The sequence below is a fragment of the Thalassophryne amazonica genome, chromosome 2 (genome assembly GCF_902500255.1).
Source record: "Thalassophryne amazonica chromosome 2, fThaAma1.1, whole genome shotgun sequence".
NCBI classification, from domain to species: domain Eukaryota; kingdom Metazoa; phylum Chordata; class Actinopteri; order Batrachoidiformes; family Batrachoididae; genus Thalassophryne; species Thalassophryne amazonica.
The window spans coordinates 67803467-67819492 of NC_047104.1; the positions used below are offsets into that span (position 1 = coordinate 67803467).

At 41.0% G+C, this 16026-nt stretch overlaps 1 protein-coding gene across 2 annotated transcripts in view; it reads right to left on the bottom strand.

Annotated features, from left to right (window-relative positions):
- Nucleotides 1–8124: 8124 nt before the first annotated feature.
- Nucleotides 8125–16026, bottom strand: part of LOC117525332 (transmembrane protein 266-like) — a 300763-nt gene continuing 292861 nt past the window's right edge. For both annotated transcript variants that reach the window (XM_034187181.1, XM_034187174.1), the window contains one exon: nt 8125–8922. In XM_034187181.1, coding sequence (XP_034043072.1) covers nt 8303–8922 — 620 coding nt within the window. In that variant the 3' untranslated portion in view covers nt 8125–8302. The remainder of the gene's footprint in view (nt 8923–16026) is intronic.

Sequence of the window (16026 nt, forward strand, 5' to 3'; positions counted from 1 at the left end):
ATATGCTGAATATGCACCTAGTTATCAATGTAACTACCTAGCTTGGACGTTAATAAAGTTACTCCAAGGCATTTGACAACATTGGTTTCTACCAAGAGAACATCATTAATATACCATAACATCATTAATACACAAAATGTTCTAGGCAAGAGCATTTACAAGTATAACAGAATCATCTGAGACAGTGGCTAATAAAAATATAATGCAATGCTAATAACAGTATGTGACCTTTTGACCTCTTAAAATAGGTCAAGGTTAGCCATCTTTGAGCTTTTCCAAGGTCTGTGTCCCAAGAATTCTCCCTGTGAATTTGAAGACCCTGGCAGTAATAGAGCTGGACTTATGCTGTCGGTCGTATGAGGATAACAATAGGAAACAAAATGTGACCTTTTGACCTCTTAAAATAGGTCAAGGTTAGCCATCTTTGAAGTTGTCCAAGGTCTGTGTCCCAACAATGTTCCCTGTGAATTTGAAGACCCTGGCAGTAATAGGACTGGTCTAATGCTGAGCACAGACAGACGGACAGATGGACAGCCAGACACAAGGCCTTCACAATGCCCTATGACCATATTTTGGCCTTGAGTAAAAATGATTTAAAATGCTTGAAAGTGCAGATTCTGTGCTATGAACTGCTTTAAACCCTAACTGGAAAACTTCCACTAGTACAGCTTCTCTAGAATTTTAGAAATGAAAGGTAAGTTTGAAGGCAGCATGGTGGCTTAGTGGTTAGCACTGTTGCCTCACAGCAAGAAGGTCATGGGTTCAATTCCCGTGGCCTTTCTGTGTGGATTTTGCATGTTCTCCCCGTATGTGCGTGGGTTTCCTCCGGGTGCTCCGGTTTCCTCCCACATCCAAAGACATGCGGGTTAGGTGGATTGGAGTCTTTAAAATTGTCCGTAGGTGTGTGGGTGTGTCTGTGTTTGTTTGTCTGTTTGTGGCCCTGCAACAGACTGGCGTCCTGTCCTGGGTGTACCCAGCCTCACGCTCTATGACTGCTGGGATAGGCCCCCGCGACCCTTAATTGGACTAAGCGGTAGAAGATGGATGGATGGGCGGATGGTAACTTTGAAATACTAGGTCTAAAATTAGAAAAAAAATACTAGGTATCCGGGTTTGGTTTCTTAATTAGTGGGTGTACCACTGCATGTTTAAAATTCAGTACATCTGGAAAGTATTCACAGCGCTTCACTCTTTCCACATTTTTTAAAAGTACAGCTTTTACAGCTGCTACAGCTATTCAGGTTTTGTTTTTGTGTGAATTTAGGTTCATTGTGTTAATACAGTATGTCAGAATGAAAGTACAACTGTATAGTTACACAGGTGAGGTTGTGCAGAAAACAATGACACCAAATAAGGCAAAAGAAAGTAAATTATGAAGGTAAACCCAAAAGTAGTCAAGAATGGCCAATTATACTCTGGCCTCCAGAGCATTAAGGTGTACAACAGTACGGGTCATTTTCATTGCATTTTTCATGTCAAATTTTTCATTCAAAGTTTAAGACTACATGCAAGTCAGTCCAGTATCCATCTCCTCTTCTTCCACAGCCAGGCTTTTATAATGTGCACAGAACGTGATTTTCACTGTCTTGTTGAAAAATGCATGGATTTCCTGAGAAAGGATGTCATCCTGAAGGCAGCACATGTTGCTCTGAAGTTTCAGTTTACTTTTCTGCATTAATGGTGCCAATCACAACAATTTAAATTACCTTTGTCAAGGGCACTGATACAAGGTCATATCATGACAGACCCTGGCTTTTGGTCATGTAAGATAACAGTTTGGGTGGTCCTTTTCGTCTTTGGTCCAGATCACACAGTGCACATTTTTTCCCAAAAAATGTCTTTATCGTGTTAGCTTGCTGGGTACGGTTGGCTTATTAATGGCTAATTTAGCTCTTCTACTATAACAAGCTTATTTTCATTATTTACAATTTTATTTTACATGGTGTATATTTTTAATGTTTCATCAGTTTATGTGTTCCTTTAAAGATATCAACATATAGTACCTTAGTTTGATTATCCTTTTTATTTTCCTATAGTATGCTAGCAGAGTTACTTTAGATAGATACCAATACACTCATACACTCATAGCTTGTTTCTATAATAAAATACCAGATTTATAGCTTAGCCTACTAACTATATTTAATTTTACTACTAGTCTACATACTAAATTACCCATACTACAATCTTCTCCTGTGATGTCCTATCTTTCTTATGTCTTATTACTTATTATATTATATATACTTGAGCCGCTTGGGTGGGTAGGGAGAGTTCCCATGGGATACAAAAGCTTTTCAACCTACCATCCCTGGTTCTCAAGACCAGGCACCTAAGTGGCTCTACTCTACTCTTTTCTACTCTATTTTACTCTTCCTTTTCAGATATTTAGATATACGAGGTCTGTTAGAAAACTATCCAACCTTTTTATTTAAAAAAAAAAACTATATGGATTTGAATCATGTGCACTTGCATCAGCCAAGCTTGAACCTTCGTGCGCATGCGTGAGTTTTTTCACGCCTGTCGGTTGCGTCATTCGCCTGTGGGCAGGCTTTGAGTGAGCACTGGTCCGCCCCCTTGTTGGATTTTCATTGTCAGGGAAATGGCTGAGTGATTGGAGCAGCGCTGAATCAAATTTTTCCAGAAACTGTGAGAGACAGCCAGGTGGACACCATTCGGAAAATTCAGACGGCTTTCGGTGAGGATACTCTGGGCGTCACACAAATTAAGTAGCATTACAACCGGATTAAAGACGGCCCACAGCGGCGGAGGGTGCACCGCGTTCCGAGCAGCCATCAACAGGCTGAAACGACCAGATCATTTCCAAAGTGAACACTGTGTTGATCTGGGACGTCGTCTGACTACCAGAGAAATTGTGGAAGAGGTGGACATCAGCACTTTTGCGACACATTCCAATGTTACAGTAGATTTTGTTATGAAAGACGTGCGAAGGAATTCGCGCGTCGGGACGGAGCCGCAATGGCGCACAACAAAAAGCACGTACGTGTTGGAAACCATTCGGAAGATTCAGACGGCTTTCGGTGGCTTTTCAGTCGAGTGAGTATCCGAGAAATTGTGTAACAGCTGGGCATGTCACAACTTGTCCGGTGAGACTTCCAACACGGACAGCTCGTATACAGCACACAAAGCAGGTGGGATTGTCACGATGAAGTGAGCGAGAGGAAGGAGCCGAAATAGCCTGTCCTGTCCTCATAGCCACCAGGTACTTGGATAATGGGCTTCTAATAGTCTCATCCTCACTACTAACATGCCTCTATCATCCTTGTTTGTCCTTGTGGTACCTTGTACATAAACTGCCCCACACTGTTGTTAAATTTTGAACTTCTTGAAATTAGCGTCATGCTCAGAGATGAGCCTCGTTAGCTGAATATTCTGCCTCTAAGAGCCACTATTCTTCCACGTTTGTTGAATAACTGGACTTGTACCCCTCTCTAAATTTACTGGGGCAGTATTTTGGAGGTGTTTTCTCATATGTGCAAAAAGACCATAGTTCCTGATTTCCACACATCCATTTTCGGCATAGCCCCTCCAAACTTACAGGCAAATGCTTTGGCATTTGCTTCATTACTTGCTTGCAGACTGATTCTTTTTAACTGGAAGGCAAAGAAACCCCGTCGTTTCTACAGTGGTTGAGGGAGGTGCTTTCCTTTCTACCTCTGGAAAAGCTCAGATACAAGACAAGCAAAAGAAGCAAGGACTTTTCTGCGGCCTGGAGTTCTTTTATGGACTACATCGAACTTTTCCACTTACAATAAGTACTCTGCTCATTTAGAGGCAATTGCTCTGTTTCTGAGAATTTATGTGAAATAATACTGTTGTATTAAAAAAAAAGAATATGCAAATGCAGACCAATTGTAAAAAGACTGCCCAGTTTTGTGGCCGCTTTTTTTTTTCTAAGCCTCGGGGGGGGCTTAGATAAAAAAACATTTTTTTACTTTTCCATGTAAAGTGCAGTAATATGTACATGTGTAGGGTTGGTATTTGGTTGAACCCTCATGTGTTTGATGTAAACTGGGATACACAGTGGAAAAATTGGAGATTGACATTATATTTATTTAGAGGATGTGGCCAACAGTGACCATAAAAAGTCATTAGCCTTCGAACAAATGCAACTATTAGTAATTTTTTAAAAGTAGGTCAAGGTCACTGGCCTTCGACCCCATGCAAAGTTCTCCTCCAAGGCATGTACCCAACTAATATGAAGTTTTTGCAAGCAATAGGTGCCGAGGTACATTGCGGTGAACAAATTTCCAGTGAAGGATTTGACAGTTGTGACCATTGGTGACCTTGAAAAATAGGTCAAGTCCACCGACCATCGAATCCATCCGAATCCTCCAAGGCAAGTACCCATCAAATATGAAGTTTCTGTGAGCAGTAGGTGCTGAGCTATGTTGTGGCAAAGGATTTGGCAGTTGTGACCATTGGTGACCTTGGAAAGTAGGTCAAGGTCTCTGGCCTTCGAACCCATGTGAAGTACTCCTCCAAGGCAAATACCCACAATATGAAGTTTCTGTGAGCAATAGGTGCCGGCAAACGAATTGCAGCTGGACAGATGGACGGACAGACACAGGCGGACAGACGAACAGACGGAAGGACAGACGGACGGACAACCCGGATGATATGTGCCACGAGGCGGGGCATAAAAAGTTACGTGGCTCATTATTCATCCTTCAGTATTCAGTGGGACCAGGGCTTTACTCTTACTAGTGCATTTGGTTTCAGTGCGGAAGGTTCCCAATTTAAACTCTGGCCACATTTCTCCACATAATGTGGAGTTGTGTAAGGAAGGGCATCTGGTGTAAAACTTGGGTCAATTCAACATACAGATCCACCTTGGCTTTGCTGTGGTGACTCTGAGTGCAAACAAGGGAGCAGCCGAAGGGACTTACTACATTTTGCAGTGCAATCAGAGGACTGAAGAAAGGAAGGGGAATCACCGGTTGCTCCACTCTACACCAGTGGTTGCTAGTAAAGGCCAACAACTTTATTCCACCCACCCCACCACCACCACCACCACACACACACACACACACACACACACACACACACACACACACACACACACACACACACACACACACACACACACACACACACACACACACACGTATTTACTTCTTGCAGAACTAACTTACTTAAAATGAAGACTCAGGGGGAAAAGTTAGAGAAATACTAACTTTTATTTTTCCTTAATTTCATTCAAATTACAACACCTGCATTTGGCAAAAACCTAATCAGGTTTCCAAAAGTGTCTGTAAACATTAAAGTGCAAAGATTTAATTTGTCATTTAGGGCACGTTATCTTTAAAGGTTCATGCTACAAGCACTCAAATCCAGTTCCATTTGAACAATCCGCTAATGTACCGTTTCATCCACAAAAATATATTAATGTTTGAGTAAAACCAAAAACACCTGTCGATAAATGCTGCTAATGGTTCAAATCAGATATATGACAGAAAGGTAAATGTGAGACCTTAAGTACCCCGTGGCTGTTTCAGATGAGAATGCCACTGTTAACAGAAATTAATCCGCTTAAGCGCTGACGTAACGCATCACGTGATAAATCTGTTTCCGGGTCCAAACAAAACAATGTCAACAATTGTAGCGGAACCTCAACATACGAGTTTTTTTAATACGAGCCATTGCTCGGTCCATATTTTTGTTTTGAATACAAGCGGAAATCTGAGTTACAGGTCGCGCTTCAGAGAGAAGAACGGGGAGAAGCTTCTAGTGCCGACGTTAAGGCAGCGGATTTTGCTGCACTTGTTGCGAAGGAGGCTATGTCCTGCAACAAGTGTTTAACTGTGACAAAACTGGATTATTCTGGAAAATAAATGCTACAGAGGACATATATAACAACAGAGGAGAAGAAGCTGTTTCATTGACTGGTCACGCTTCAGCACTTTTTAATGACACTTGTCCGTCACATTTCCGCAACATTTTGAAAGGCAGGCAGAAGCAAACCTCCTTGAATAGGTTTTTATCCAAAAGACCTGCACGTTTACAATTAAAGTTACGTCTGTATGATCCTTTTAAGGATCTACAGTTTAAATTTAGTTTTACAGTGTGCGCACACCTCCGTCCCTCCCTTCTCTGCCTCCATTAACCGCATTTGTCTGTTTCTAAGGTAAGAACACTTAATAAAACTTTTTTCTTTTACTTTATATATTTTACTCTGCACATGTAAAATATACATGTCTGTTTGTTAATTAAAGAAAAATAGTTACCTCCGCCAAGGAGGTTATGTTTTCGGTTGCGTTTGTTTGTCTGTCTGTCTGTCAGCAGGATAACTCAAAAAGTTTTGAACAGATTTTGATGAAATTTTGTGGAGTGGTTGGAAATGACAAGAGGAACAAGTGATTAAATGTTAGTGGTGATCTGAATCACGTTCCGGATCCAGGAATTTTTTTAAGGATTCTTCACCATTGCGGGATAGGGGGAATTTTGACATTCTAGTTTCTAACTCCACAAAAACAAGGCAGAAAGGCTTGAAAAAAATTAGGATGTAACATAGTCAAATGTTCTAGCAAACAACAAAGTTTGGTGATGATCGGATCCGGATTCCAGATCTGGTGATCCAGAATATGCAAAAATATAGGGAAAATAGAAAATGTGTCAGTGTGAGGTGACAAATGAAGCTAGAGATACACAACTAACACCAAATTGTAGCTGAATCTGTACTGATTCAGTAACGTGTCATCAGATTTGATGTAGCTTCAAATGTTATGGAGCTAGATCCAGAAGAAAACCGCCATTACTGAAAAATTGTTTTTATACAATAACCTTTGAACTAATAAAGACATAAAAGTGATTCCAAGTTCTAGTGGTATGTTTTCATGGTCAAGGATGTAAAATATAAAGGAAAGAAAAGTGTATGTATCATAGTTTTGGTTGTAACACTGAATTGTTGAATAGATCACTGTGCCAAGGAGGGAATCTCTTTAGGGTCAGTGACCCTATGGCCTTGGCGGAGGTTTGCACTCTCTGAGTGCTTCTAGTTTTTCATAATTTAGAGTGATTTGGGGATGTTTTACAAGGCTGGAGTGGATTAAATTTATTTTAGTTATTTTCAATGGGGGACATTCGTTTGAAATATGAGATTGGCTTACGAGCTTGGTCACGAAACAAATTAAACTCATAAATCAAGGTTCCACTGTACTACTAAAATGTAATTTTTTTTATGCTTTTCATCACGTTCATCATGGACTGCATCCATGAGACCTTGAAAACTTGCTAAAACAAATATTTCAAATAATCCGTGTCTGCTATGTTTAACCTGCATGGAATTTAATGAACGCAAACCGAATTTCAGACATCTTATATATATTACTCTGGAACAAAGAGGACAAACAGTGTTGTAAAGGACAATAAACAGAACGTTAAAGTGCAAATTTCACTTTCCCACTGAACGACATGAACAGGAAACAATCGCAGCTCACAGCAACTCCCATTGAAAATAACGGAGAAACGACCTGAGGTTCTGGCATTTTTATATAAAACAAACGTAATAACGTCTAAAACCCAGTTAATATATCCAGGAGAGTTTTAGGCACAATATACAAAGAGTGTTACATTGCAATGTTAATGCTGTTGTCCGTGTGCAGTGGTTTTAAGTGCAGCCTCATCAGAGTGTCTCAGTGCAGTTCTCAATGTTAATGACAGTGCACCTTTTTTGTTTGGATCTGGAAGTTGAAAATCACATGATACGTTACATCACACTTAACAAACAGATAGAAATAAATGACTGAGAAAAGCGCAGTAAAAAATACTCTCCTTTAAATTCCACGAACAGCGAGTTGTTCTATGACTGTTGAGTATTTAAGTGTTTGTTCTGTTATAGGCTTGAACGGTCACTTGCTGGTTTTAATTCATGTTAACTTCAGTACATTTTGGACCGATTCAAAGTGGGAATTCCTGATGAAGGTTGTGTTCTAGAACACATCAGACTCCCTGTTATTGGGTTCTTACTGTCTTTGTTGTGCTATACGATGGCATTTCAGACTTCACATATCCGTCATAGAGGAACATAGTGGTTTTACAGTTTGGGAAACTGTTTTTGCTCCTTTTTTTTCCCCCCCACCCATACGTTTCTTCAGAACACGTCTTTAAGCTTGCTCAATATTGGCTAAACTCGGATTTACACAACGGCAGAGTTTTATTTGTACTTAAGACATACATGGTGGCTCCTTTGAAAAATTTGGCCTGCCACAGAAGAAAACACAAGCCAGGACCTGTGGCATTAAGAAAAATAATGAACACTTGTTCTCTAGTTCTGTGTCAGTATGGTTTATGTATCAGGCATGTGTCCCAGTGGCGTGTCAGAAGGACCCAGAAGGTGGTACTTCTCCTCTAAGGAGGGCTCAGCGGTGTTACCCTGCAGGTGTATCAGGGGCTTGGTCTGCAACAGTACACATTCCTGACTCCGACCCTGCCGCTCCTCTTGGTTCCTGTGGTTGAAGATGTTAATTCTGGTCTCCAGATCAGAGCTGCTCTTTTCTGAGCCAGTGGGGCTGGGAAAGTTAAGGTTGTTCACTCCCAGGCCCTTTTGGCTGAGGCAGGAGTCCTCAGACAAGGAGGAGATGAGCTCTTGCACCACTATGCTGGGGTCCCTGCATGGGCCCCTGCCTGAGTTGGAAGGTGGGCAACAACAATGGGAGCTCAGACTTAAGTCCTGCACTGTGCTGCTGCAGCAGTCTGTGGTGGATGAACCTGTAGTGCGGCTGCTCAGACTGTGAGGGCGAGCTGTAACACTGTCGCTGGACTGCAGAACACTGATGGAGGCATCGCTGCTAACACAGTCCACAGCAAGTACGGGGTTTGACTGGATGGATTTCAGATTTGTAGGGAGATGAATGTCAATGGCTGCAGTGGTGATGACTTGAGCACCACAGCCAGATGCCCCCACATCTGGAAAGAATATTTCAAATTTGAAATTAAAATTTAACCTTGATGCAAAACACATGCAAAAGGAAAATCCACAATAATGTAACTTTTGCTAGTCACAGGCACAGAAATATCCGAGCTATTCACTTGAATTTGTATCTGTAGCATTTTGTGTTTAGTAGCATTCTGGAGGTCATCATAGACCAGTAATGAAAGCTTCCCAGAAATGACTAGCTTTCTGTATGTAGACTGTACTGCTAAGTAATCTAGTTACATAAGTGTGTACTATAGGTGTTCCACATGGGTCAGTATTAGGACCCTTATTATTCAACCTTTATATTTATGATGTTCCTCAACAGTGTTATGATATAGAACTACAATAAACACGCAAAAAATAACTGAGTTGGCAATGAACAAGTAGAATGGAAAGGATCAATGGAAAGTGGCGTGATCATTCCTGTCTGAGTTCTGAATATTAATACAACAAAAGGTATGGCTTTTTTTCTTGTTTTTTTTTTTGTTTTTTTTGCTCCAAAAGCAATGAATGACACAACCTTTTAATGTTAGTATTTTTTAATCAAGGACGAAAGAAGCAAGATAGTCACAGACATGGCATGATATTGGATCCAAATTAGAATCTTAAGAAATAGTTGAAGAAAATGGTTTAAAAAAACATAAAATACAACTTCAAACTTCAGACAGTTTAGAAACTGCCTTACTCTGGATGCTTCCAAGACATTCAAGGATGCTATGATATGTGATATCTTCCCCCAAAACTTATCTTGCTGTATTGGCAGGTCCGTCAAACTGCCATAAAACCACTTGAATCCCTATACAAACAAATTGTAAAAATTCTAATTGTTTTAAAAATATAAAAACAAAAGGAACACAAATCACATAACCCTTTATCACTGGTAGGTATCCATTGAGAATTTTAGATTATTTTTCAATTTTATGCCTGGTTTATAAAATACATAAATAATTTGGTCCCTCCTCTACACTTTTTTACTTTGAGATGTCTTGTATATTATACATTGTATAAGAGCCTCAAGAATATCATCTATATAAGCTTGTACCATACAGTTTAATGATCTGCATTTGGGCAGTCAGCTTTTTCAGTAAAAGTAATTCAACCCGTCAAATGGTTCGATGCACACTGAATGAATCGATGCACTCGCATTGCACACGTCTGACTCTATGTACCGATTTGTATCAATTAATCTCCATATTTCTAATACATATGTACATTGCCTTTTATATATATAGATTTGTCTGTCTGTTAGCAGGATTAAGCCAAAACTGTTGCGCAGATTTTGCCGAAAGTTTCTCCACAGATAGATATTAGACCAAGGAAGATTCCATTACATTTTGGAGGCAATCCGGATCCGGATCTGGATTCTCAATCAAGAGTTCACTTTATACAGGCTCTGAAAGATTACGTCAAACCTACTTCATGGATTCTCATCAAATTTGCACCACAGATAGATATTAGGGCACTGAATTTTGGAGTTGGTCCGGATTCAGATTCTGGATCAAGGTTTCACTTTATATAGGCTTTGAAGGATTATGTCAAAACTACTTAATGGATTCTCAACAAATTTAGATAGATAGACAGCTAGATACTTTAATGATCCAAAAGGAAATTTAAACACCCCGTAGCTTAAAACACATCCTTATACTTATACAGTACATTCAACACACACAAGGACAAAAAACAACCAGAGTGGATATTCATGATGAGGGTACATTCCACGTTCAGTCACTGTAAGTGCAAATGCATCAATAGGGGGATCAGTGCAAAAAGTGGGTCAATGTGACCATACTACAAATCTTATGTCCTATGAATCTTAAAAACACTATCCAATGCATTAAAAATACCAATAAATAAATAAATAAATAAATAAATATTAAAAAGTCAAGACCTCAAACCCCATAATCCATATTAATCCATATTTCCCCGGCGCTTCAGGGAAAAGTTAAAAAGCTGAATGGCCCGGGGAACAAAAGATTTCCTCAGCCTGTCTGTTGAACAAGACAGAGAGCGCAGTCTACCACTGAACAGGCTTTTCTGCCTGTTCAGTGGTAGACTGCCACCAATGCTAAGGAGTCCAACCACAGAACCAGTTTTTCTCACCAGTCTGTCGATACGTCCATTGTCCCTCCTCTTGGTACTGCAGCCCCAGCATACCACAGCATAGAAGAGAACACTGGCGATAACAGACTGATAAAACATCAGGAGGAGTTTACTGCAGATGTTAAAGGACCCCAGCCTTCTCAGAAAATAAAGATGACTCTGCCCTTTTTTGTAGAGTGCATTTGTGTTAGCTGCCAGTCCAGTTTATTGTCCAAGTACAGTCCCAGGTATTTGTAAGCCTGAACAACTTGTACATCAACCCCCTCAATGGAGACTGGGAGTGAAAGGGATCTAGACCTCCTATAATCCACCACCATCTCCTTGGTCTTAAGAGTGTTCAATTGCAGGTGGTTTGCCCTGCACCACTCGCCAAAGTCCTTCACCAGAGTCCTACACTCCTCTTCCTGTCCATCCCTAATACATGCCACAATAGCTGTATCATCAGAAAACTTCTGCATGTGGCATAGCTCGGTGTTGTAACTGAAATCTGATGTATAAAGGGTGAACAGAACAGGAGCGAGGACAGTTCCTTGTGGGGCACCTATACTACTGATCACAGTCCCAGAGACACAGTCCTTCAGCCTCACAAACTGTGGTCTCATGGTGAGATAGTCTGTTATCCAGGAGACTAGGTGTGGGTCTACCCTCATCCGCAGTAGCTTATCTCTCAACAGTGGGGGCTGAATGGTGTTAAAGGCACTGGAGAAATCAAAAAACATGATTCTTACAGCACCATTTCCACTGTCAAGGTATGAATGAGCTCTATGCAGTAGGTAAATGATGGCATCTTCCACTCCTACTTTCTCCCGGTAAGCGAACTGTAGCAGATCGAGTGCATGGATGACTTGAGGTCTGAGGAGGCTCAGTAGTGGCCGCTCCAATGTCTTCATGATGTGAGAAGTTAAAGCAACAGGCCTAAAGTCATTCAGTTCACTGGGATGTAACTTCTTTGGAACTGGGATGAGGCATGATGTCTTCCACAAAGTTGGTACTCTCTCAAGATGTAAGCTGAGGTTGAAGACATGTTGCAGAGGCTCACCTAGTTCAGCCGCACAGAGTTTCAGAAGCCTAGGGCACACTCTGTCCGGTCCAGCAGCCTTCCTGGGCTGGAGTCTCCTGAGCTCACGCGTCACCATGTCTGATGAGACAGGGGGAGGAGGCTCACAGTGACTAGAATGGGGGTTATTAACCAGTTTGAATGGTACACTAATTGAGGTACTAATTGAGGTAGGTGCCCGAGAGGGAGGAGCATCGATAGTGGAGGTAAGTAATGAAGGGTGTACATGGTGTGCTGCATGAGTAACCCCAGCGAGTAGAGGGGATTGGGGGGCGGTAATAGAGCAGGCAGCTGCATCAAAACGATTATAAAAATTATTCAGCTGATTTGCCCTCTCCACATTCCCCTCCACCGCTGGTTTTTTTACAGCCTGTTATGGTTCTCATCCCATTCCAGACCTCCCTCATGTTATTATTCCGTAACTTTTCCTCCACCTTCCTGCTATACTTTTCCTTTGCCTCACTTAGCTTGACCTTGAGCTCTCTCTGTACGCGCCTCAGCTTAGTCCGGTCACCATCCTTGAACGCCCTCTTCTTCTTGTTCAGGAGGTCCTTGACATCACTGGTTATCCAAGGTTTATTATTGGGAAAGCAGCGTACAGTTCTGGCGGGGACAACAATGCCCATACAGAAGTTCAAATAGTCAGTTATGCAGTGAGTAACCCCCTCAATATCCTCCCCATATGATTCATACAGCACCCTCCAATCTGTGCACTTAAAACAGTCCCTCAGAGTATCCTCTGCCTCAGGGGACCACACCCTGAATGAATGTGTGACGGTTGACTGTCGGCGCACACACGGGATGTACTGTGGCTGCAATAAAACCAAATTATGATCTGATTTACCCAGTGGAGGCAGAGGAATAGCCTTATAAGCTTCCCTCACATTGGCATACATGAGGTCAATTGTCAGGTTTTTCCTTGTGGGGCAGTTCACAAACTGATAGAATGCAGAGAGAGTTGACTTCAGTGTAACATGATTGAAGTCCCCAGAGATAAAAATGAAGGCATTAGGATGCTGAGTCTGGAGCTTAGCAGCAGTGGAGTGAATGACGTCACACACCTTCTCCGGAAGTGCACGCGGTGGAATGTAAACACATACAGCGATCACGTGACTGTACTTTTGAGGCACGTAGTATGGTCTGAGGCTGACAGCTCAAAGTTCTATATCCGGACAGCAGACTGTTTCTTTCACAGTGACGTGACCTGGGTGACACCACTTAATGTTGATAAAAAGTACAAGCCCCCCACCTTTACGTTTTCCACTCAGCTCCGGACTTCTATCCAATCTCACTGTGGAAAAGCCGGGTAGCTCAACGTTAGCATCAGGGATGTTACTGTTTAGCCACGTCTCCGTGAAACACAGAACGCTGCACTCTCGATATGTCCTGACATTCCTCACCAAGGCTGCTAGTTCGTCCATTTTGTTGGCAAGTGAGTTAACATTCCCCATCACAACCGAAGGAACAGAGGGTTTATACCGCCATCGCTTCTCCAGTCGTCTGACTTTAACCTTCTTGCCTGCTCTGCAGCCGCGGTTAGTTTTCCTTAACTCCCTGGGTATGATGTTAATGTCTGTAATGTTAAATCCACTCGTCCGTAATACCAGCAACCGCGCCCGTGTGTATACCAATTTACTACAGCCCTTACCAGTAGCGTAAAAGCCGGTATCCATAGGATAGTGTAATATCCACACTCAGAAAATAAACACTCAATTTGAACAGACTTTGGACAAAAACACAATAAAAAGCAAAAAAAAACAACCACACTACCAGAGCTCGGGATAGGCAGCCACCCTTGTCGGCGCCATGACAATTTGCACCACAAATAGATATTAGGGTATGGAAGACTCCACTGAATTTTGGAGGTGAACCGGATCCGAATTGGCGGACGTCATAAATCTCAGTTCCTAGCTAATACATAATGTCTTGGTAATGTTATATTTATTATGTTATATTTATGTTATGGTTATCAGAAATGTTTCTAGAACATTTTCATAATATTATTACTTCCTTTTACATATTGACAAGTCATGTTTATAGTTTAGGAAATTTGACAAATATATTCATTCTAGTCTCACTGTCTTTTTACTCCAAATTTCTTTCAATGACTACATTATGACTTTAGACAGTGGTGGGCACATCTAACCAAAAAGTTAGCTTCAATAACAGTTAATCCTCTAACTGAAAAGTTAACTTTTACAAAGCTAAACTGAAAAACCCCTAAAAACTTTAGCGGAAGTTACACCTAAAAGCTAAACCAATAACTTTTAGTATTGACTCCAGTACACTGGCAGCTACTGATACTTTTGAATAAATTCAAAGGCAATCACAAACAACAGTGAGCCAGCGCTTCTGTCTAAGAGCAGCCTTCTCTCAGCTAAAGAAACCTGGTGACCAGAGAGACAAAAAAAAGGGGAGAGGGGAAAAAAGAACATTTATTTTCACAGCCATACAGTCTTGCAGACATGTCACAGGAGTCATGCACAGCAAGACAGTTTTGACTTAAGGTTAAAATTTTAAACATGCTAATTCCAAACAAGTTATTGAAATTAACGTCACCTCTGTAGATTTTACAAAGTGGAAATGTCAGCTATATGTTTTAGTTTTAAAGTAATGCACGAATTCTGAATGTTTGACGTTAAACAGACAAATGTGCCGAAATTCAAATGCCTGCTCTCATTATGTCCTCCCACCTCCCCCCTGGTCAAAATGCAGAGAACACTGCCATCTACTGAATGGGAGTGTAAATACACCAACTGTGAGGTGTGTGAGGTGTGTGAGGTTTCAAGTCCCGCAAAATGTCGCAAAATATCAGAGAGTTTGCATTGAGACTATCTGATCAGGCTGTAATTTAACCACTGCACTGCACACGAACAATAGCATTAACGTCATCCCAACATAAAACTCTTTGCATATTGTGCCTAAAACTCTCAGGAATACATGATCTGGGTTTATAGACGTCGTTATTGTGTTTGTTCTATGCAAACCTGCGAGAAGCTCAGGTTGTTTCACCGTTAATTACAGAGGCCCGGGAATCGCTGTGAGCCGCGACTGCTTCATGTTCATGTCATTCTGTCTGGGGGAAACTGACATTTGCTCTTTAACATCCTGCTTATTGTCCTTTACAGCACTGTTTGTTCCAGAGTAATATATATATAAAATGTTTGAAATTCGGTTTGTGTTTATGAAGTTCCACACAGGTTAAAAGTAGCAGACACGGAATATTTGAAATATTTGTTTGAGCAAATTGTCAGAAACTCATGCAACAGTCTCTTAAAAAGGTTATGAAAGGCATAAAAGTTACATTTTGGTCATATAATGTTCATTTGCAATTGTTGTCATGTAGTTTCTCAGTGTTATTTTGACTGCAGCAACTCTCTTGTGCACAAGGGATCATGGGATATCTCAATGAGGTGAATTGTGGTACTTGAAAATGATATATACTGTCAAATAAACAAAAAACATGCCAATTTTGACACCCCAAGTAAAGTTACTGTAACATGTGGGCAGTGGTGGGCAGAATTCAGCTAATCCGCGATGTTTTTGCTATCAGATTAGCTTTTCAGATAAGTTTTAAAACCATCATCGGACCAATTAGCTTCTGATAAATTTAGTTCCGATAACTTTCAGTCTGATAACATGTTTTTTTTTGCTAGTAAAGTGAGCAAAGTTTAACAGTCAAAAAAGTTTGTAAACCCTAAAATCAAACATTTCAGCCCGTCTGTTGTGTGTTTGTAGCAGACTGGCTGCCTTGCTGATGACATCATCATCATTAAGCACAAAACGTGATTGGCTGGTTGACTAATTTTAACATTATTTTATTTTATTTGTTTGTGGCTGTAATTTAATCACCAAGACTCGGTGGGGGAGAGGAGCTCTCACAGCACGGCTGTGTGTACAGAGGGAGGGACTTCTTCACATTTAGACACTGTTTTGG